We start from the raw sequence: 23,841 nt of genomic DNA on the forward strand, positions 1-23,841 counted from the left end.
TGCTGCCTGGCGGCATTGACGTCAGCCCAGAGCTGAGAAATTAGCTGAGGCCCGCAGGGAAAATGGGCAGAGAAAAACCACATAATTCCTCAATGCAGCACAACCAAGCTATTTCTCTTTTTATATTTTAGCCTATCAGCAAGACCTGTAATGCTTTGCTCGATTTGGATTCAGAGGAAAGGTTGCCAAAAATAGAGCAGTTAAATGTCAACATTAATGGTATCACAGCAGTAAAATATTTCTCACAGCAAGATGCCTGGCTTATAGCTATTATTCACTAGTTGCCTTCTTGTTTTCACGCAAAAATACAGTGTGTCCTCTAGTCTCAAGCCACCCAAGCTTATTTGGACCAGGAATTTGTCAGCACAAACAGCATGGGAGCACAGTCCCAGAACTGTATGTTCTAATGCAGAGCCAAACCTAAAACCCCCTCTTCACATGAATTACTCAGCCACAAAGTGGCAGACAAATAAAACTCCAAATTAGTGCCACAAGCAAGCCATAAGTGCTTTGAGGCAGGGACTGCTGTTTGCTTCCATGGTACAACATGTGGCACTGCTGGCTTCTGCCAGTGGTGCAGCATTTAGGAGCCACTCTGCCACAAACAGAGGCCAGCTGGGTTTGCTGGGGCCTCACCTCCCTCATCTCAGAAGATTTTGCAGGCAAAGTTGGTTTTTTTAAAGTCTTAAATTCATTTATAGCAATTTTATTACCAGTGCCTACTTGTATCCCATGTAAAATCGAGAATACATGTAGTGCCAGCAGGCTGAATTCAGGACTCAAAGCCCTATGTCTGATCCTTTGTTTGCCTATGGACTTTTGTAGGTAACCACCCAAGCCCATATGGGTCTCTTAGTAGTTGGACTCCATGATCCTTGTGGGTCCCTTCCAATTCAGATTATTTTCTGTGGAAAAAAAACGCCATGTTCAGAGTACTGTGTTGAGACTTAAATAAGGAATGTAGATAGTTAGAAAATATATGTACTGTTTAGGCATTCAGCCTTCTCTAGTGAGCATTTATAGACTGCTCTGTAATCTCATCTGTAGAGACAAAATTTGTTACAGCCCTAGCTAAAGAGCTTTGAAACTCAAAATCTGTCTTCAGCAGAGATATGGGAGAATTTATTTCTGGAGAAATTAGATTAAGTGTTGAAATCTGTCTAAGAGCAGCAACTGGGCTTTAAATGGGACTGAAGGAAAGCCACAGCAAAAATAAAGAATAACCCCAACCTAACAGGTGTGAAATAACTTCAGACCACAGGTTGGATAGGTTGGGTTCCATTTCATCTTTTAACCATGAAATTTTGTTTTCTTTCTCCTTCCTCTGCCTACTTTGAGGGTTTATTTCAGTGCCATTGGCCACCAGTATTAGTACCAAAACCCATTACAGACACAAGGATGTGTGTATTTTATGATGCCTTACAGACCTGGGATCAAACTGCCTCCAGGGGCAGGATTCCCAGGATGTGTTGTGGCAGCTGACGGAGTCCAGCCGTGCTGGTGCTCTCTTGTATTTAGCACACACTCAGCTCCCTACCCGGGTGTGGAGTGTTCTGCAGTCCAGGAGTGCCACGGGCTGTGTTGCTACTCAGATTGCCATCGTTTGATGTGATTGCTTTTCTCTGCTTCCAGGAGAGAAATACGAGCTGCACGCAGGAACAGAGTCCACTCCCAGTGTGGTAGTGCACGTTTGTGACAGCGACATGGAAGAAGATGAGGACCCAAAGAATTCTCCAAAGCCAAAAATCATTCAAACTCGACGCCCTGGTGTGCCGCCGCCTGTATCTAACTGAGCCTCTCCGGCAGAAGCAGCACTTCTCTCTCCTCCAGCACAGCTCTTGGTTTTTGTTTGCTTTGTTCTGTTGAAAGGCAGCCTTTGCCTTCTGAGCACCGGGACATTAAGGTCATTGAAGCCCCTTCACAATAATCAAGCCTCTGTAACAAAAGGGCTAGGAAAAAGATCTTTGTACCTGTAACCATATCACACACCAACTGATAGATCTAGCTGGAAAGGACAAAAGGCTGAGGAAACAAGGGTTGGTTTCAGTCTGAGGATCTTTTCACAGCTGTAATTTGCATACTGAAACACCACTACCAGAGATCGTTTGGGTGGGAATTAGGCCAATATCAGTCTTGGTATTCAAACTCCCAGGATTGCTACTGCCCTTCATCCAGCAGCCTGCTCCTCTGCCCTCTTCACTTCCCAACAGTCTTTTTCCCTTTTTCCTTTTTTTTTTAAGGGGAGTAGGTGAGTTGTTTTTACTCTACTAGCAGCTTGGTGGCCTTTGCACCCCCCTGGAATTTTCTGTAAGGAATACCATCTTTGCAACATTTTCAGAAACAACAGAAAAGAACCCTCTTCCAGCAATAGCTGTAGAGAATGGTGGTCTGAAATGGTGGCAGGGATGTGAGATGGAGCTCTCTGGGCTGAGGGGAGAGGCAGCAGCTGCTGGGGGGGTCTGGTCAGTTCCTCTCTCTGGAGAGAAGGGAGCCAGAATATCAGTAGGGATTGTCAATTCGTCTTCTACCAAGGGATGAGTGGTGCATCTCTTCGGGTCTGAGGGAGAGGAGGTGACTGACTGCTCATGTAAGATGGGATTCCTTACTCTCTGTCATAGCTGAACGTTCCAGTAACATTACAGGCTGAATGCTTTCCTAATGGTGTGGTGAATAGCCCTGAAATTGTCAGTAATTACTTGCACATCTCTAATATTCAGCCCTTTTCCCTTCCCGTGTCCTGTGCTTCAAAACCCTTTTTGAGCTGTATGCAGTTTGGGTTTGTGGAGGTGAGCAGAGGTTAGTTGATTTTTTTTTTTTTTTTTTTCTTTTTTAGGCCAAAGAAAACAGGACCATAATTACACACTTGAAATTAGACTGCATGCAACTGAATCCCCTTTTTTCACCCCATCCTGCATGTTTCTTTCACTTGCAATATATACTGGGTTACAAAAACTGTTCTGTGTTTGCATCATGGCTGACAGCAGACAGGTCCCTGATTCCCTGTCTGGCAGACCTTCCATGATGATTTATTTTTTTAAGGCATACTTGTCATTTGGAGAACATATTTTCTAGACATTTGAGCTCAGATTTTGCATATATTTAAGCATGCGCTTAATTTATGCACATGAGTAGTTCCACTGAAATTAATACTGCAGAAACTGAGTGTATGTGTAAGGTATGGTGGGATTTTTAGGCTAATTAGCTGCAGCTGTACTCCCCAAAGTGACTATAAAATGGCACAGCGAGCCTCCATGGTTTAAAATCCTTTACAGCTTAAAATAAGTAAGTACATCTTGGAAGCTTATTCTAGGATCTGAAAAGTCAGCTTAGGTTCTGCAATCAAAATTTTTGTCATAAAACCTAAAGATCTGGTTTCTGAGGGAGAGTTCCATCACACCCTTAATTAGCAGCAATGCTACAAAGCTTCAGCAGAGTCAGGTCCCCTTTGCAGGGTCTTGGCTTGGCAGCACTTCCAGGACAACAGGCGTGTTGCTCTGCCAGTGAGGACAGGAGATGGCATTCCCAGCCTGCAAGGTGAGGACATCTGGGAATGAGGACTTGTCATTCTCACATAGTTCAGCCTCTGACCACCACAGCCCCTCCTGGTATTTCTGATGAGATGCAGTTCTTTATTTCCATAATGTGATAATTGTTACTGCATTATGGGCATTGTTGTGTGCTGTTACACTGATGGAATACTACTCATTAAATACAGCAGAGACTGAACAGAAAATGGGGCTTTAGTATCTTCATGATATAGGTGTGAAGTTTTCTTAAAGTAACTCCTTAGAGGTGCCATGTCAATTATTTTCCCAGTGATACATTTAAAATTGATTTAAGGAAACAAATTGTTAGTCACAGCCTAGGAATGTATCCTGTTTAAAACACCATCTTAGGCCACAAAGGATATTCCAGCAGTAACAGCACTGGCTTTTTGAGAACACACCCAGCACTGATGTCCATAGGGTTTGGACGTGATGTCCATGCCCAGTAAGATGATCAGATATCATTGCTAATGGATTTTTTTAAAGGCAAGACTGTAGGAGGCCAAGTCTTGTCCTTGTATCCATGTCCTCAAACTTTGGAGAGACATGGTTCTGAACTAAGTACTTTGGCCTCAAATGATGTAAAACTACACTGCAAATTAAAGCACTGGACCTTAAATGTTCTTTCCTCAAAGTGCATTTTCAAACAGATTTAAAATGAGGCCTCATTCAGTGAGTACTCCGTGCTTTGGAAAGCTGTGTGGTGCTACCCAGGAGGCAGCAGGACATGGCTCATTGCTTGGAGCATTGAAATAGAAACACAATTACAAACCTGAAAATTCAAAGCAGTCTCTATGGTCAAAGCTTATATATCACCTGTATGTGATAAAATAATGATCATTTTCCTAAAAAAAAAAAGGAAGTGTTTCATGTATTATTGGAATAATATCCGTATTATCAAACTATAAGCATTTGTGACTCTTGAGAGAAGCTAGTGTTTTACTAAAGGCTGGTTCTTGCCTGACATGGAAAGAATGCTTCTTCCAAAAAATGCTGACTATCTGGAAGGGGAGTTGTCCTGTTCAGTAAATCACAGGCAGAGCCCCTACTAATTTGAGTGGGAATTTGCTTTTCTGAGGTCAGCCAATCTGATTTGTACTTCGCACAGGGTGTCAGGGGTTCTCTCCTGCTGGAGCCCTGGAAGAATGGAGCCTCAGTGTTACACTGTGACTCCTGAGGCACAGTGGCACAGCCTACCTCCTTTTAATTTCCTCCCCAAAGCAGGAACTGGAGGGAGCAGCTGGAGGTGATGCCCTGGGGCCTCTGAAGGGTGGACATGGCTCCTGCTGCTCTTTGGAAATTAAAAGAAGAAAATCAGGGGAGTACAGCTGCTGCTTCTGTTGCCTGCTGCCTACTTGTCCTTTCTGACCTCTTCAGAAATGAAACTGACATTTTAATGACATCCTCACTACAGTTTAAAGCATGAAAACATTTCCAGTGCATGGAGAAAGAGTGTTTTAGAATCTGCTCTTTTGGAACAAAACAAGTAATTTTTGTGGCCTTGATTTTTGTAATTAAGACAAGTGTGCAAACTCCCCCCTTCCTAACATACACAGACACACTCCAGTAAACTTTGTTTTCAGCCAAGAAAATATGGCAAGAGCATCCCTTCCTCAACCATAGCAAGACCACAGCCATAGCCACTGTAAAGTGTTTTACGTTGTAAAAAATTCTCCCCAGGCATAAATTTTGTAGCACTACTTTGATTCTAAATTGGGTGAGAAGGGTGGGTTGGTTTTTTTTTGGTCTTTCCCCCTGCTCTGTCCCATTCAGCAACACTGTAAAAGCTTTCAGCAAAAATACAGATTGTTGTTTATATTGAGGAATGGACTGAACTCCTGGAAGGATGCAATTCCAGTGGTTTGTCTGAGCACTGTCACAGATGCCATGAGCTTTTCCATTGTATTGTACATAACTTTTGAAATATTCTATTTAGTCATATTTTATAGGAGTATTAAAAAGCTACTGGCTAATTAATCACTTTTACACTTGTATAATTCAGAGCTTAGTTTAAAATAATAAATATGGCAAACAGTATTTTTGTGTTCTGCTTGCGCTGGTGTTTGGAAAAGCAACATTCAAAGAGTTAAACTATATCGATAAACTGAGTAGTGTGGTGTATACCCCTGCTAGAACTGAAAATGCTTAAACGTGTGACATAGGCCAAACTCTGTTTCAGTAGCAATTAAGGGGGAAGCTGCCTTCTTGTTGGCAGGCTATGCCATGTTCCATTTTAAGCTGCTGCAGTTTCACAGTCATGTGAACTTGCTCTGGCTTGCTGTGGATTTGGCTCAGTGTACACAAAAAAAGCTGCAGTGCAGTCCCTGGTGAGCAAAAGCCCAACACGTCCCAGCCCCCTGATGTGGTTCTCACTGTGCTTTTATAATCATGGGTGATGCTGTGGCCATGAGTGCTTGGACAAGGAACATGGCATCCAGCTGCCAGCCAGGCTGGGGTCAGAGGTCTGTCAGCATTCATTTTTATAAAAATTTAAACTAATTGTTGTCTCTTGCATCAGTTTGTGCTGGGTCTTGCAAAAGACTGGAAACTGGGAGATGAGTTTGCTGATAACTATCCTGTGAAATTCTGATACTGAATTGCTCAAATCTGGATTTGAAAAAATGATTTGTTTTTCTGTGTGCCTGGCACACAGAAATCTTCATTTCTCAAAGGATGATTGTTCATCATTCTGAAAATTAGATCCACTTAAGGAGCCTCACTGGAGAAGTAAAATCTGAGCTCTTTAATTCCTTTGAAAAGGACAGGCCTTAACCTCTGTGTTTTAATCAGAAAAACAAGTAATAGTGAACTTCTTCTGGGGTTCTTACCACCTCTTTTAGAGGTGAAAGGCAGGAAGCCTGGTTTATTCTTCACTTTGAGCACCAGAAGAGCTTCCCCCACCACCATGAGTTTCTTCATCCACCCAACTGAAATGCTGTGTTTGTGACAGGCTGGCTGTGGCTCCTCCACCGTGCCTGGCAGTGGACACAGCACTGGGAAATGAGATTCAGGGCTTCAGCTGGGGATGGCAGAGAGCTGTGTCCCAGAGGACCAGACTGATCACAGTCACAGCACTTTCAGATCCTCTGAAAAATATTCAATGAATTTATTTTTGGTCCTTCTTTAGTGGCAAACACCTCAGCACTCAACTTTTGCAGTTTCAGGCTTTCTCTCACATACTAGTGTGAACGAAATACTTTTGGATGTCCTTGATTCCCTTTTGCCTAAGAGATCACTTTTAATTCTGGTTTATCAAAAAACAAAACCAGCTATGGATTAAAGCCAGACCCTCATTTATGCTCAGCATCATGCAATGCTCTTGACTAGCAAAAACCCCAAACACTGCTTTTCCTGGTTTAACCCATCTTCTGGGGGAGTACAGCACATTTCAATATTCCAGGCTCCTCTTAAAAAGAGATGTTTTTATAACAGTAGCTGTGCTCTTTTTTTTGAATACATGTAGACTGCAGCATTCAAGGGTAAAAGGACAAGGCAGGAAGTGTTATAAAAGCTCTTTCCCACAGGTCTCTTTGAAGTGTGGAGTGTATTTGGTTTGGCTTGGAGGGGAGAGAAGCCAGCACTGTTAGAGGCAGAACAGGAGCAGCACTCTGGATGGAATGGCAGGAACCAAGAAAGTCTCTACTGCAGAGATGCTCAGAAAGCTTAAAAAAACCAGCCTGAATTGTCTCTCCCCTTCTGTCAGTTTGTTCAGTAACTACACAGATTCTGGGGCTGCAGCAAGAGTCACCTTAATATAGGATTGTGTCCTGATGCTGCAGCTACAAAGCTTAAATAGGGACTTTTTTAGGGAGGTTCTTGCTGGAGTAAGGCTGGGAAAGCTGTGAAGTGTGAGCAGCCTTGAAGTTAATGAAAAATTAAGATATTCAGAACCTTAAAACAGACTTCAGGATGCAGAGTCATGTACCTGAGAGCTGTAGTAAGAGCCCATTTGAATCAGGGGCTCACTCACAACATTAAGAGTATCCAGCAAGAAAGATTAAACCTCTCTATTGTTCTCACCAGAAAATCAGCCTTCTTTTAACAAATTATTGTAACTGATCATATATCTAGTGCGAGAAAGTTGTGTCTACATTAGTGTCACACAGATGTGTTCTCTTCACTGTTGGGTTAATGAAGGTAAATGTTTTGAATCCATTTTAGAGCAGAGTTCTTGTACAGAAACTTCTGACAGAAATGCCATCTGTAAGGACTGGTGGATCCTTAAGTGTCAGTTTGGCAAGTTGTCCTACTGTGGGTAGCTGCAGAAATATTTCGTGTATGTTGTTGTAGATTTAAAAGCATTTCTCATGGTTTCATTCGAGTGTCTGCATTTCTGACACGGATGTGACATATCTGTATATATTATAAATCAATACTATTTTTAACCACATATTTTGTACAAATATTCACATTAGCGCTGTACTTCAATGAAAATCTATTATGGTATTAAACATTTTGGTGGAATTAGCAAACTCCTTGTCTGTGCTTTACTTTCATTTTATATCAGTGTTAAGCAGCTGAGCCATTTCTGGCATCCAAGGCAAATATTAAAATTTCCAGCTATTCATGTTGTTCCTTAAATCCAGGTGCACCTGTACCCTCTAGTGACTGATCCCAGCCACTGCAGAGGCAGCTCCCAACACTTCTAGATCCCAGAAAATCAAACCTGAAACAACAGTAAATGTGAGCACAGTGTTTTCTAGCTAACGAGTAACAACGTGGGACAGCACATTGCTGTTGAGGGACACCCAGCAAGAGATTTCAGTACGCACAGGTGCAGTTTTATAACAACTTTACTTTTTTCCATTTCTCCAAAGTTTCTGGTGGGGTTCACAGCCAGGAATCCCATAGTGGACTTTGTCCTATAGGAGCAGAACAGCGACGTCCACGCAGGTTCTACCAGGCACAGCAGCAATGTGATTCTCTGGGCTTGGACTAGCTCAGCCTCACACCTGTAACAGGACAGCAGTAATGAAGGAGGGGGGAAAAAGACATTAAGAAAACAATTAGAAGAGCCTTGTTCCCTAGTACAATCCCTGGTGGTATGGTGAAAGGGAGAAAGGTATCACATATATGTATATAGATATACATATAAAAATAGAAATTTAGAAATATAAATATATACAAAATATTTATTTATTTAGTAGATAGGCAGTGCTTGTGTGCAACAATTCTATGATTCTGTGTTCCAACGCACCAGTAAGAAGAGAGTTTTGTACACTGCCATGAATTGGGGTGGGGTTTGTGTACATACACAGGACACAGACTTTGGACTCATACATAACACAGATCCTCAACTAGGAAAGGTGGAAACCTAGCTTGGATTTTTGTCCAGTTCAGCAGGTTAGATTCTAGTGAGATGGGGAAGGATAAATTCATTTTCATTCCAGGACATAGCTGTGAGTCTGGACATCAAAAGGTGGGGAAAAGCATCTTCTGGGAAGCAAATGGAAAATTTAGAGCTTCAGAACACAAGAGGAGAAAAAAGGTTGATAGAAAAACAGCAATTTTAAAATTATTATTATTTCTAACTGAAGAGGCACTTCCAGATATCCAAAGAATGAATTTTACTCTTTGTTTTCCAGTCAGCAGAGCCAGCCCTGCCCAAGCTCTATGACATGCAGCAACGCCCTTACAACGCTTGTGACATCTGTGCCTGGGCTGTACCAGGGAACACCACCCGAGGTCACCTCACCTGTGACCCGGGGTGCTGGGGACAGCAGCTGGACATGGCCCAGCTGTGCCCAGGTGGGCAAGAAGGCCAAAGGCACCTGGGCTGTACCAGCCACGATGTGGCAGCAGGGCCAGGGCAGTGACTGTCCCCTGAGCTGGGACCTCCAGGGCTGTGTTCAGTTCTGGCCCCTCACTTCCAGAGGGACATTGAGGGGCTGGAGCGTGTGCAGGGAAGGGAACAGAGCTGGGGAAGGCTCTGGAGCCCAGGTCTGAGGAGGAGCAGCTGAGGGAGCTGGAAAGGGGCTCAGCCTGGAGAAAAGGAGGCTCAGGGGGAACCTTGCGGCTCTGCACAGCTCCTGACAGGAGGGGACAGCCAGGGGGGATCGGGCTCTGCTCCCAGGGAACAAGGACAGGACAAGAGGACACGGCCTCAAGCTGAGTCAGAGGAGGTTTCGGCTGGACATTAGGAACAATGTCTTCACAGAAATGATGATTCGGCACTGGAACAGGCTGCCGAGGAAGGCCGTGGAGTCACCGTCCGTGGAGGCGTTCAAGGAAAGACTGGACACGGCCCTGAGGGCCGCGGTTCAGCTGACGCGGTGGTGCTCGGCCACAGGCTGGATCTGTGCTCTCAGAGCTCTCTCCCGAACCAAAAGACGCCGTGCCTCCGTAATTCCGCAATTAATTCCGTAATTCCGTGTCCCCCTCCCGCCGGGCCCGCCCCGCGCCGTTCCGCCCCGCACGCTCTGAGTGACGGCGCCGGGGCCGCTCCCGGGCGGGACGGGGCCGGGCCGGGCCGGAGCCGCTGCTCCGCGGCCCCTCAGGTAACGGCGGCGGCTCCGGGGCTCGGGGGGTGCGCGGCCTCCTCCGGCCCGGGCTGGTGGGTGTGTGGGCGCTGCGTGTGGGGAATGGCGGCCTGGGCTCGGCATTCGCGTGGGCTGGGCTCCGGCGGCCGCCGAGCGGGGCCCGGGGCGCTTCTCTGTCTGTCTTGTCCGTCCGTGTGTCCGTGTGGCAGCTCCTGCCCTTGGCAGTGCGGTGGGTTCGTCCCCACGGAGCCCCTCGGGTCCCCAGAGTTTTGTGGTGCCGAGCTCTGCAGAGACCCGGGTCAGGGGATGTGCTTAGGCTGTATCTGCAGAAGAGCAGTATGAGAAGGCCTTGGAAAAAACCCAAACCAGCCGTCATTTATTATTTATTGAGAGCATGCAGTGAAGGAATTAGAATAAAAGAATTATAGATCATGATGAGTTCATTAGTAGTGTAAAATTCAGAAATAGAGACTTGATTTCACTTCAGTCTATACATGTCCCTCCCCAGAAGGGGAATTTATGGGCTATGTCTAATTTGGCAGCTGGGATTCTGATGAACACAACATTGTTTTGTCCCTTCGTCCTTCAGGTTCAGCTGGAAGAAATCCCCCATCAGGTGGATTTGAGGTAATCCGTAGCCTTTAGGTCTGTGTTGTTTGCTGAAAGGGAAATTAGGACATTCTCTGGAATGTCAGATTGTTCTTAGCAGAACTCAAGGCCTGGATTTCAATTTTGAGGGACACACAAGTTTGGTGTAACATTTTACTGCCTGCAAGTTGCAGAATCCTATAATCACAGAGTAGGTTGGGTTGGAAGGGATCTTAAAGCTCATCTCATTCCAACCCCCTGCCATGGACAGGGACACCTTTCATGAGCCCAGGTTGTTCCAAGCCCTGTGCAACCTGGCCTCAGACAATTCCAGAGATGGGGCGGCCACAGATCCCATTCCATTGTTGCAGTGGTATTCAGATGCTTGTTATACCATAACTTCTTATATTCACTAGGATATTTATGTACTCTGAGTATTAAGATGGGTTTATTGGTTGCATATTCACTGTTTTTCAGCTGAATTTCAGAGGTGATTGAGTCCCAGAGGATTGCTGAAAAATGGGAACCTAAAGGGAACTGTAACGAAATTGATACCACCCATATGCAGGATTGGATTGAGCAATATCTGGTCTTGTGGTTAAATGATGCTGTTGAACAAGAAGTGAGAAATATTAGCATGAAATTTTAGGTCAATTACAGACAGGGAAGTTCTGTGTGAGGGTTCTTACACGGATCTTGCTTTGAGTAATTATCTGAGTTTTAAACGAGAAATTGTTTGAGAAGAACAGGAGGAAACTGGGGCAAGGGAGCACAAGCCAATACAAAGTGAAATTATGTGTCATATTGTGTCAGATAAGGACATAATAAGGACTTAGATGAGGAATGCCTGTCATAGCTTGGAGGAGTCAAAATCCTTGAGTCTTATGATCAGAATTAGAATCACAGAATGGTTTGTGTTGGAAGGGACCTTAATTGTCATCTTGTCCCAAGTCCCTGGCATGGACAGGGACACCTTCCACCAGACCAGGTTGCTCACAGCTCTGTCCAGCCTGGCCTTGAGCACTTCCATGGATGGGGCAGCCACAGCTTCTCTGGATGTGTTCCAGGGTCTCACCCCCCTCACAGTAAATAATCTCTTCCTAAAATCTAATTTGACCCTGCCTTCTGGCAGTTTGAAGCCATTCCCCCTTGTCCTGTCACTTCATGCTTTTGTAAAATGTATTTTAGAGTATATAAATACATAAGGAATATTTTAGCCACTCATTGTTAAAACTAAGTTACAACTTTGACAACTTCTGCCTCTGCTCAACAGATGCCATGTTGCCTCAGAGGAGGGGACAGATGCCTTCCAGAACAGCCATGAGCAGTTACTGGAAAGTCCTGGGGATTTTCCTACTCTCTGTTCCGAGCGCGCCGTGTCTCCAGGCAGCGCAGCCCGGGGTGCTGCTGGTGTCCTTTGATGGCTTTCGCTGGGATTACATCTACAGGGTGCCCACCCCCAACTTCCACCATGCCATGGAGAGCGGGGTGCACGTCAGGCAGGTGACAAACGTGTTCATCACCAAGACCTACCCCAACCACTACACCCTGGTGACAGGGCTCTATGCTGAGAGCCACGGCATCGTGGCCAACGAGATGTATGACCCTGTCCTGAACGAAACCTTCTCCCTGAACAAAATGAACACCCACAACTCCAAGTTCTGGGAAGAGGCCAGTCCAATATGGGTGACAAACCAGAGGGAAGGACACAAATCTGGTGCTGCTATGTGGCCTGGAACAGATGTGAAGATACATGGAGTCTTGCCTACACATTACATGCCCTACAATGAATCTGTTCCCTTTGAAGACAGGGTAGCAAAGCTCATCAAGTGGTTTACATCAGAAGACCCCATCAACTTTGGTCTCCTGTACTGGGAACAGCCTGATGAGTCTGGACACTTTCTGGGCCCAGAGAGCCCATTTATGGGAGCAGTAATCCGTGACATTGACACAAAGCTGGGATATCTCATTTCTGAACTGAAGAAAGCAAAGCTGTGGGGTGTGATCAATGTCATAGTCACGAGTGATCACGGAATGTCACAGTCGTCCTCAGAAAGGCTCATTGAGCTTGATCAGTACGTGAGCAGAGAGCTCTATGCAGTCATCGACCACTCCCCTGCAGTTGCCATTTTGCCAAAAGAAGGTAGGAGCTACAGCAGTAACCTTCCTGAGGAGGTGCTTGAGTACCCAAACTTCACAGACTGAGTTGGTGGTAGCAGCACTGATGGCAGTAGGACATCAGCCTTGAACAAGGAGTACTTGCAGGACCCCTTTGTTCTTTTTGTGGGCTCTGCCAAAAGCCTGGCTGAACTTTCAGAAAATAGAAGGGAGCAAATCTGTTTGCTGTTGGCTAATATTGCCAAGGATCCTTTAGTCCTTTTGAGAAGTAAGATAGTCTAATGGCATTATCAAGGCTGAATGGTGCTCTAGATAGATAACACCTGAATGTTACATATCTTGCCTTTCATCAAGATGCTGAAGCCATAGTGGAAGAATTATATTTCTAACTCAAACAGTAAACTGAGAACAGATGGGGAACTTTGATAAAAAGAAAGCCTCTGTTGGCTATTTGATTGGCTGCCAGCTATTGTAGTTCACTGAGTTTTTTCCCCATCACGCTGAACAGCCAGCCAGTTACATTTATACCATTTTTATTTAGATAAAGGTGGGCAAGAACAATGTTGGAATCAAAATCTGAAATCTGGTTGCAGTCACTGAAGGGTTGCTGAGGTGTCAGGTGTATGTTTAGTGTCACTAATGCATCTGCTTTTTATTTTGATGGTCAAGTACTCTAAACTACTTGGTGCAAAAGTGTAAACCTGGAAAATAACACCCCTACCCACACAAAAAAGTGCTAATTTGGAAGCTGAATTTCAAGGTGACCTTCTGAAAAGGTGTTTTTTAAGAATTCTGTAACATTTGCATAAGTAATGGATATATAGTACTCTGTATTTAATGCCTAAGCAGGGAGAGTATTTTCAGAATTAAGTGACCTGTAAGTCACTTAATTAAAGCATGAACAAATGTGTGTTGTCATTTTTAACGTGAAGAATAGTCCAGATTCAAATGTGAATATGTCCAAACTGAGGTCTCTGCTGTCTGAGCAGTCAGGCCCTGTAGCTGGGTGCTGTTTCTCTCTGTGGGGATAAAAGAGCCAAGTTTGGAAGCTTCATCCCCACAGAGGTTGCCCAAGATGTTCTCATTGGCAAATAAAGAAGCTGTAAAAGTAAACTTCAGTGCTGACATCTCCTTAATGCAGTAAAGGAGAACTTTAAGATGTGTAACTTGATTCTCCTGTCTGCTAAATGCTGAAAAGAAACAGCATCTCTGCTGCAATTAGATGACAGAACAGTAAAAAAGCCATTTCAGTGGATTTCAGGAACAGCTTGGATTTGATTTTGCCCAGAGATTCAGGTATTTATTACACTACCAATAAACAAGAATTAGTTTTGAGCACAGCTAAAATTCTTTCCTTCAGTGGTACCAGATGTGATTTTTATTATAAAACAATGAGTGTCACTGTCAGTTCAGGTATGAGCTAATATGTGCTTAAGTACATAACACTGATTCTTCACCTGCTATTCAGTTGTCTTTCTTAAACCAAGGGAATGGTAAAACTTAGTGAGATTGAGGAAGAGTTTGAATGCTTAAAAATGCAGCAATTTCTTTTAACTGTTTGGCTATTGCTTCCCCAAGAGATGGATTAAAACCATTATTTAGCCATGCTGGTGCATTAGTGTGTGTGGAGAACTAGATGTTCACAAAGAAGCTGTACCACTGCTGGTGATGCTGGCCTTTTTCTTGCATTTAATATAAATATATTAATTCAGATCATTGGGGTAAAATCAAATTTGCTGTATCTGGGGCTTCTCCTCCCTGCCAGCCCATACAGAAAGCTGGCAGAGCAAAATTCACTTTATTACTAATATAGTCCTAGAAATGCTGCATTAAAGCCCCTCTTCTTGTGGCTGTAACTGATACCTTCACTTTTGCTGTGTCATCTTGACCTTTGTTTTGTTTCTTAATTTAGTGATTTTTTTGTGCCAGTTTGACATAAGAAACAATAATGTGTTTTCTTCAGAATATATAAATTAATGTGTATTCCTTCAGAATTTCTGTACTGGATTCTAGGAACTGAGGGGGAAAAGGAAGATGGTTTCTTTAGAAACATTGGCCACTTTGTCCCAGATTTTTGTCACTGATATCCATTCAGAACTCCATGGATACTGGAATGGCAGTCTGAAAGGGGCCTGCAGACACACAGTGCATTCAGCTGCATGTGTCACACAAATACTCACCCAAGTCAGAGCTGAGGATTTGGGGTGTCACAGGAGTCTGTTGTGTGCCCTCCATGGCTCTCAATAGCAATCTGGCCTTCAGTGGAGGAAGGGAATGAAGAAATTTGGTCAGATGTCAATTCCTGCACTTGCTTTTGTGTTCCTGGCTGTTTGTTCTGTTCCTCCATTCTGTGCACTGGTGTAACAGCCAGCTTGACCAACTGGTTGTGGCTCTTCAGTGGCTTTTATTGGAAAGGCAAGCTCAGAAACTGGAAGTAAGCAAATAAAGAATTGGGGGTGGGAAATGCCTATTTATTCAATGTCAGTAGAGCTCTTGAGTGTGTGTGCTCACTGTGACTAGGGAAGGGAAAGGAGCAGGCACTGGGAATGCAGAGGAGTAGCTCATGATGGTGGCTGTTACTGAATAATAAAGGAAAGCAACAAACTGCTTTAAAATAGATGAAAAGTGTCACTTGTTGTCACAGCCAGCTAGGTGACAGAATTTGGCCTGAATGCAGCCATTACCTCACAAACAGGTTTAGGAGGTGTCTTCTTGCTTTCAGGCATTGCACAAAGCTAGGAAGGTTTGGTTCCTTTTCCAGGAGACAACTGAATGCTTCCTAACTAATTCCTGTGAGAAGCTTACATTCTGATAACTGTGAAATGAGGGATTTTTCTAAAATTAGCAAGGCAGTTATTGCTTGGGAACAGGCTGTGAAGTCTGGTGCTGAGGGGGATCTTACTGTGACTGAGGCTCTGGGTTTCTCACAGGAACTTCTGTGCACACACTGTTGTCTCTTACAGTTACAATTCACTTGTGGGAAAGTACATTTTGCCCTCTTCTTTCAGCTGTATTTGAACTACTGATGAGTTCAGCAAATACTGATATGTTTAATTTTTGTCTTTTGTCTCTTTTGTTTGTTTGAAGGCAAACTGGATGAAGTATATGAAGCTTTGGCCAACGCTCATCCCAACATGACTGTGTATAAAAAGGAGCAGATTCCAGATAGATTTCATTACAAACACAACCATAAAATCCAGCCCATCTTAGCAGTGGCTGATAAAGGATGGGAAATTGTCCAGAACAAGACTGATGGTTTTCTACGTAAGTATTCTGGCTTTATAGTGTTCTGCTGTATCTTCCAAGGCAGGGACCTTATGTGGTATTTATCTCCTAGCATCAGCAACCAATGTTCATTTTTTATTTTTTTTAAGGCTGGGAAGGAAAACTAAAGTGTGGGAAATTTATAATTTTTTTTCCTGATGGTATGGGAAGCACCTACTGTTAGAGGAGGAGGATCTGCACTTACTGTTTCTTTAAACATGAAACTTGCTGAGATAAGATCAATCACACGTGTTTTAGTGGCCTCATACTTGAGGTCTTTCAGGATGTAGCAAACCAACAAGCACTTCCTGAGAGATTAAAAAGGAAAGTTGCAACTTAATATGTTGAATAGAGAGTGAATAGGGTTGTTTTATCATGTTTTAGTTATTTACTGGAGAAGGGTTGGGTTGGAAGATACAAGAACATTTTCTGAATGTTCTCAGCTTGTCTGGATCCTACTACACTTGGAGTAATCTCATTCTATTGCTACAAAGAGTCTTTGGATATTGTGTTACTGCACACTGGTGATTTTCATTTGCCTTGGAGGAAAAAATGCATTCTAGGTGATTTGGAGGAATAAAACCCCCACACTTTGAAGCTCCTCGCCTTCCAGTTTTGAGGTTTATTATAGGTAGCATGGAGGCAGTGAACTGTAACTTCTTGGTAACCTAAAATACAGGTGTTACATGCTCAGTTCTTGCATTTCTAATTGAGAACCTTTTGAACTTTGCTGCTGGTTCTGAACCTGAAGTGTGTTATCAGCAAGACTGAACAAGATTTTCAGTAGCTGCTGAAAGCACCTTCTTGTGCCTGTGTGTTTGACATTTTCCCAGTTTTTAATGCCCCTGTCAGGAGTGGGTACTGGACATCCACCAGTGAGTTCTTCCTTGTTGAAGAGTTGATGGTGCACAAAATTGGACAAAATTTCAAAGTGTCTCCTTGGAATCACATGGACAGTCTGACTCTACATGTTTGGTTTTTTCTCTAAGAGATCTGGACCAGTTGCAAAGTTGGTATTTTTTCCTTGAGGAAAATCAAGGAAGTGTGGGTGTACACAGTGTGCCATTGACAGTGCTGTTAGTGCCATATGAGCTCACTTTTTTCCTCCCTCTTTCTTAAACAGTGCTCTCTGTTGTGGGTTTTTAGGTATTTTCTCTTTGTAATTCTGAGATTTAGTATTTGCTAGGAGACATTTGTGCTGTCAAAACAACCCTCTCTAAGGATGCTGTGCCTTTTCTACATTCTACTAATTCTAGGAAAATGTTCAATGCCTGTTCTGCAACTTGGGAATATTGACCTTTATCTATCTTTTATTTCTAGTTGGTAATCATGGATATGACAACACTGTACCAGAAATGCATCCCATTTTTTTGGCAGTTGGGCCTGCTTTCAGAAAGAATGCCACCAAACAATTCATGAATGCTACAGACTTGTACCCCTTACTGTGCCACCTGCTGGCCATCAGCCCACTGCCCAACAATGGTTCTTTCAGTGCTGTGGAGGATATACTTGCTGAGAAAGTTCCTGGAGGCCGTGGTGCAGATTCCTACTCCACTGTGGTAGGAGTCTTCCTGGGCAGCTTGCTTGTTTTTGTTTTTACTGCAGTTTTTGTTAAGCATTTTGTCCTTGCCCAAGCAAATTCCATGCAAATCCGACACACTGAAGCTGCCCAGCCACTGCTGCAAGATTAATAACAGCTGGGATTATTTCCTCTTTGCGGCTTAAAATAAGCCTATACAAAGCAAATAAACAATGGAGGGGGATTAGCATGAATATGTGGAGTGAAAGGAGATGGATGCTGATCCATTGCAACCAGGGATGGAGAGAGAGCACATTCCTGTTTCACACTGCAGCCACTCCAACTCCCAGGGCTTGAAGATATCCGGGGTAAACCTGGGAAGCTGTGTGTGTAGACCTGTAGTGACAATAGACCTCAAGTACCTTATTATGGCTATTTTTAGGGAAATAACATCAACTGGGGTGCACCTCACAGACTATTAAAGGTGATTTCATTTCTCACCCTCTTTTTTGTTTTGTTCTTTGAGGGTTTTTTTGAGTCTCTTTGATTTTAACAAGTCACTGAATGGTACTAAACTTCTTTGTTAGTATTTTCCTTCCCTGCCCAAGGAAGCTTTTGCACAGATCACCATTACAGATAACTTGGTGGGTTAAATCCTGCAGGAAAGAACATGATTATTCAGCTAGGTCATGCAGTGCTAGGTGTCTAAGTTTAGAGTTACATATATTTCTTCAAATTACTGTGTTTAATGCAGCTCCAAAATACAAATCTTAAATGGCATTGCCTTTAGCAATCAGCATTAAACTGCTTGATGCTTAATGTTTTAAAAATTTATTTAAGTAAATAAAGGTTTTTGCCACTTTAGATATGATTTCAGGTAAATGTAGGTCTTTACTTTTTTAAATTTCCTGTGCACTGCAATAAATTTTGTAGGAGTTCCATGCAGCTGGCAGGATAAAGACATGTACAAGCACCAAACCTGTATATCCAAATGGAGTCTTTTGTATTTCTGTGGTACTAAGGAAGGTGAATAAGTTAAGGAACAAGGTTGCTCAGGCTGGTTTCAGAATGTTATCAGGCTTGTCCCTGGTCTGCTACTGGAGATTCTGAGTTTGACTTGTGACTTGTGTTTTATCTGCTCTGTCTGGGTAGGCCCTGGAATGGGATGATCAGGATTACACATGCAGTTTAAGGGGCAGCTGGATAAATCTTAAGCCATAAATGTTCTCAAATCTGAAAAAGCACACTTTATTAATAAAAAAAAAAAAGGTGTAAGACTGGAGTTTAATTTTCCAGAGGAAAACCTCTGTCAGGGAAAAATAATAATTCTGAGTCAACAAAGATACATATTCTCACTGTGTGTGGCAATAAATCTTCTTGCTAGTGTAGCTGTGAGGTTTTTTGTGAGCTCACTTAAATGGTGAGAATCTGCTGACTAAATTTTGTATGAAAAACGTTCTGAAGTGAGAAAAGTTGTCTATTGTCTATTGCTCTCCTCTTCTCCCTGTGAGATGACAGAGTATTTCTCAGCATTTTGTTGCTGAGTACGATGCCTGAAGGAGAAAGAAGCTTTCAAAATTAGTGCAGAAGTAGCAGACTGAGTATTTTTAATTCAGTTTATGTCTGTATGCACAGCCCCCAGCAGAGGGCAAGGATGGGAACTCCTGGGCTTTGGATGTGCTCTGCCAAACCAAGGGCACGACAGTCAGTTCTGCAAGGGAGGGCTGGGGTACAAAACTGCTCTTGCTGGGCTGAGTTCCAGACTTAATGAAGATCTGTTGTGGTTATCTGTGATGGCAGGGACACCTGCTTAGCACCAAGCTGTCCTGCAGACAGATGTGGGCATTTCCAGAGGCCACATTTGGGTGCAGGGAATGCTTCAGAGGGAAGGCAATGAAATAGCCCAATTTAAGAGTTGTGCTGAAAGTTCAGCTGTAATTGTAGCTTTAGGAAGGCAGGAAAAATGCAGCTCTGCTGGAAGACAGCCCTTGATTTGGGGGATGTATGTGATAATACTGTGAACTCCAGCTGACTCAGTGCTGTGAACTGCCTTGTTTTCCTGCATTGCCATTTTCTTAAGGAAACACTGAAGGAAAAGGTCTGTGGGGCTGATTCTTGGTGCAGCTGGCCCTTAGCTGTGCCTGAAATTGAATTTACTGGCACAGGTAAAACTGAGTGCTGCAGGGGCTCCAGCTGAACCACAATACCAGTAACATGTTCACAGCAGTTTTCAGAGATCAGAGAAGTCTGAGCACAAAACCCAAACCTCTGAGTTGTTACTGATCCCTTCCCTACCCACCTCCCAAAAAGTGGATGGCACACAGCAAACTGATGCACTGAGTCCACCTTTTCTTGCCCATTTGCAGCTTAAAAATGAGTTATAGCACAATGGTATTGTGTGTTTAAAGGAAGATCTTCAGACTTTGATAAGGCAATAACAGTGGCAATTGTCATAACAATGCCATAACCCTCACCTCTTGCTTCTGCTTTGGACCATGTTGCTTTAGTAGAAATTCTTCTCATTGCAGTAATTTCATAGCAGTGATCATGGCAGATGTAACAATAACTGGGTTGTAATCTCAGAGCTTTTCCTTAAGCCCCACTTTAATTGTGGCAAGTGTAGTTCTATCATCAGCCAAAGTGACCCTTGATTTTAAGGAGGGGGCAAAGTTTGTCAGTGTTCATCAGTCATTTGGGACTTAGATCTACCTGCCCAGATATGCAGCAAGGACAGAGCAGTAGGTTTCCCCCAACAAAGGGTTTGGTAACAATAATGCCAGAATAGGCTGGGGACACAAATGTGAGAATTGTTGATGTCATTGTTCTGTATTGCACTGTGAGGCCTTTCTTTGAGGAGGGCAAAATAAAACTTTGTAAAAAAATGAAAGGAATCTTGTAGCATTTGGGTATTTCAGATTAGGGTCAAACATTTCCTTTATTCTTAGGTGTATTTGCAGGTACCTCTTGGGTAGTTCCTTGTTAGGACATTTGCCCTGGTTTAAGTTACTGGGTATCAGTTAATGAAATTGAAAGCACAGATGATGCCACTGGAGAAAAGCAGTGACTTTTTCTCTGATGTGACATTTTTTCAGACACCTTTTTGGATGGGGGGATGTGGGATTTGGTTTCTGTGTATCTGATACTTTCTATGATGTACAAACAAGTTTATTGAAATTTGAGTACACTGTGTACTGCTTGTAACTTAACTTAAACTTGGAAACCAAGAATGATGCATGATGTGTTTATTACTGACCTGTGGAGCATACAGATGTCAAATGTTTTCTTTGTTTCTTCTTGTTTGGAAATGCTGAAGTTAAAATACATCTTTGCTATAATGCTGTCAAGCATGGAGTGCTGGCTTCATTGAAAACACTTCTGGAAAACAAAATTGAACTGGGGGGAGATGACTGGAGAAGAATGGTTTCAACTTGTATGCATCTCTGCAAAGTGTATGCCTTTGGACTCTGCAAAGTGTATGCCTTTGTTAAAAATAACTGGAAGTGTGATAGAAGTTTGGAATTTTAGGTCACACTTCTTATGTAACAGACTTCTTGTTTCCCACCTCGCTGCCATATATGAAAAAAACAGGTATGGCTTACCAATAGTGGGAATCCAGTTTCTTTTACTAAAAAAAAAAAATCTTCCAGACTTTCTTGGTCAAGAGCTGCAGTAGTACTGCTATAAGAAATGCAGTCTCAAAATTAAAAAAAAAAAAGCAGAAAAATCAGATTCATTAAATCACTTAGGTTGGAAAAGTCCAACCACTAACCCAGAACTGCCAAGTCTGTTATAAGATGAAATGTTGCACAAACTGACTTTTCACACTATCATAGAATACTTTGGGTTGGAGGGGACCTTAAAGATCAGCTCATTTCAACCCCCCTGCTCCCCTGACCTCTGTCACAAGTGTGAACAGCAGAATCTTGACCTGCATGTGGGAGAAGGACAAATGTGCGGTGGTTGGGTCCTGTTGTTCTGTAAAATGGAAATTTAACAGGCTTACTTCCCAATTTCCTTCCCTGCTTAAATAATGCCATGGATGCTGTGTTGGCCATATCTGTGCTGCTGTTTAAACCTTTCATGGCATGTTTGCCCTACAGTAAAGGTGATATAGCATTTATTAGATAGTAAACTACAAAAATTGTTGCAAGCACATGAAAATTATAAATTCAATAGTGGTACCAGCCTTTCCATAATGAAATCCTTATCTGAATCCTATTAACAAACCTCTATTACTGGGGGTTTTTTTGCAATAAAAGATGCTACCATGCATGTTACAGCAAACATCTGTCCCTGTGGTCTGGTCCTTGGAGGTACACAAGGTTGGTTTATTTGTTTATTTTCACAGGCAGTGTGTAGGCAGGGAGTTACTGAAAGCAGTGTTTCAGAGCTGTAGTCAGGTGCAATCAGCTCAATTCTGGAATTGTTTCTGTGATGCCGATGCCCAAAAAGCACAGAACCCCAGAGGGGTTTGTTTTAGGGCTGCTGTACCCAGTGTGGAGTGTCCCTGTGTGGAGGCAGTCAATGTAATGAAACATCTGCTTTCAGTGCTGGAAGTGTCACTAAATGTCCCCTATTCCCCTCTAAACTGCAAAGCCAGCTAAGGCTTAGGAACTTCGCTTGAATTAACCTGCCCTGTGTGACCATTGCTGAGCTGTGTCTATTTAGCAAGTCATGAAATGTTGTCACAAACTACTGTCCCTTTATCACAGCCTTGAGGAAGCACAAGCCACAGCTTTGCTGTTCTTGTTCTGAACTGGCTGCCCAGAAGGAAATCAGCCACTGGCTTTCATGAGAAATACTTCACACAAACCAGAATGAGGCAGTGGAAATGTTTTGTCATGTTTAGGGCTCTGTTGTTAAAAATAATCATCCTTAAATAAGTCAATTGCATGTCTTAAAGACAGGAGGATATTTTTTCTAGATTTTTACATTATCTGTGTGAAACTGGATGTACAAGAGCTACTGTGAAACCCTTTGTGCCAGAAGAACACTCAGCACCTTTACAGACCATACCACATCTTTGAAAATTAAAATAATCAACAGTGCAACTGGAATATAGTTTATCTTACTTAACACTAAAATTTCCTCTTTAAACCCTTTCCACAGTAGCACTTTCTCATCTTCCTGCTAAAGGGAGAAGGAAAAGAGGGTGATAAGGATTTCCACCAGACACAGCCACTCACTGGTGTCACAGCAGCTCAGTGCCTGTAGCAGTTCCCATCAGAAGGGGCTGCCTTAGAGCCAGGAGGAGAAATGCATTTAGACTTTGATTTCCCAGCTGTAGCAACATTCCTGTTTCAGGTCAGAGTTCTGCCATCCTGCTCCAGTCAGCATTTACAGCTCTGGTCACCAAAGCCTTGCTGTAGCTTTTCCACCTGCCTGGGAGGGGGTGCACAGAGGAACTGAGCACATCAGCCACTCTGTGTGACAGCTGCTGGGGGGACGGAACAGAGTGGAGAAAATACTGTCCTGATCAGTTTTAGCTTCTAGAAAAGAACCCCAAACTCACAGGTGGAGGACAGGATGTTTGCCAGAAAGGTAAAGTCAGTCAAGCCTTTCCAAACACATGTGATGCAAAGCATCTCCAGTTATTCTGACTGACCCTCTGGGGATCCCACTCAGGATTAGCAGAATTACCAGAACCTAACAAAACTATCCAACATAGGAATTCAAGCATCCTCCCTTTTACAGCATATCTAAGCCTAGGTTCTAGGCATAGACACATTCCCTGCAGCACATTCCCTTTGTAGCTACTCATTAACCTGACCTCTTGGTGCATGTAATTAATTTATTTAAATATGGCAGAATGAGGAAGTGACTCTGTATTCAGTCCAGCTACTGCTCTAGAATATCAACAGGCTAAAATCCAATACCCTGTCAGTAACAGCACAGATTTTTCAAGGGGCCTGAGCCTTTTTCAATTAATCTGAATTCTTTCAAGTTCAGATTAATTCAGAGTAAAGCATTAGTAAGTAATAATTAGTAGTTATAAAAAAAAAAAAAAAAAAAAGCACAAGTGGTTAGGTTTTGGATTGTGTTTTTAATCAAGTACAATGGAATCCCTAGAGAGGAAGACACACATTACTAAAACTTCCACACATTTGTAAAACTCAAGTTTATTTTTTCCAGTGGGCAGTTCATAGTAACCCCTTCCTTCCAAAGTTCCTGCTCCCTCCCTGCTGGATCAGTAAAAGGCTGTGGCCAACACCAAACTGCAATGAATCTGAAGCTGTGAAAGAGAAACCCCATTGCTACCAGGTATCTCTGTCACTTTATTTTTTAAAGCCATCAGACTTGTAGGAGAAGGACCTGATAACTGTAGTTC

General features: G+C 43.1%; 2 protein-coding genes across 3 annotated transcripts in view; both read left to right on the top strand.

Moving 5' to 3' along the window:
• The window catches only part of RCAN2 (regulator of calcineurin 2), a 79,700-nt gene extending 71,683 nt beyond the window's left edge, over positions 1-8,017 (top strand). For both annotated transcript variants that reach the window (XM_058801480.1, XM_058801481.1), the window contains exon 4: positions 1,633-8,017. In XM_058801480.1, coding sequence (XP_058657463.1) covers positions 1,633-1,793 — 161 coding nt within the window. In that variant the 3' untranslated portion in view covers positions 1,794-8,017. The remainder of the gene's footprint in view (positions 1-1,632) is intronic.
• Positions 8,018-9,815: 1,798 nt separating this feature from the next.
• ENPP5 (ectonucleotide pyrophosphatase/phosphodiesterase family member 5) lies at positions 9,816-23,564 on the top strand. Its single transcript, XM_058801475.1, has 4 exons — positions 9,816-10,042; positions 11,886-12,755; positions 15,818-15,994; positions 17,315-23,564. The coding sequence occupies exons 2-4, from the start codon at positions 11,891-11,893 to the stop codon at positions 17,683-17,685; spliced, it is 1,413 nt and encodes a 470-aa protein (XP_058657458.1). The 5' UTR covers positions 9,816-10,042; positions 11,886-11,890; the 3' UTR covers positions 17,686-23,564.
• Positions 23,565-23,841: the final 277 nt, after the last annotated feature.

Source organism: Ammospiza caudacuta, chromosome 3, assembly GCF_027887145.1.
Source record: "Ammospiza caudacuta isolate bAmmCau1 chromosome 3, bAmmCau1.pri, whole genome shotgun sequence".
NCBI lineage: Eukaryota > Metazoa > Chordata > Aves > Passeriformes > Passerellidae > Ammospiza > Ammospiza caudacuta.

What these genes read in the sequence shown, in the direction of transcription:
- ENPP5 (XM_058801475.1), top strand. Translation starts at nt 11,891, where the DNA reads ATGTTGCCTCAGAGGAGGGGACAGATGCCTTCCAGAACAGCCATGAGC. An exon ending in TGCCATTTTGCCAAAAGAAG is followed by an intron (nt 12,756 to 15,817) that starts GTAGGAGCTACA and finishes GTTTGTTTGAAG; the next exon opens with GCAAACTGGATGAAGTATAT. An exon ending in CAAGACTGATGGTTTTCTAC is followed by an intron (nt 15,995 to 17,314) that starts GTAAGTATTCTG and finishes TTTTATTTCTAG; the next exon opens with TTGGTAATCATGGATATGAC.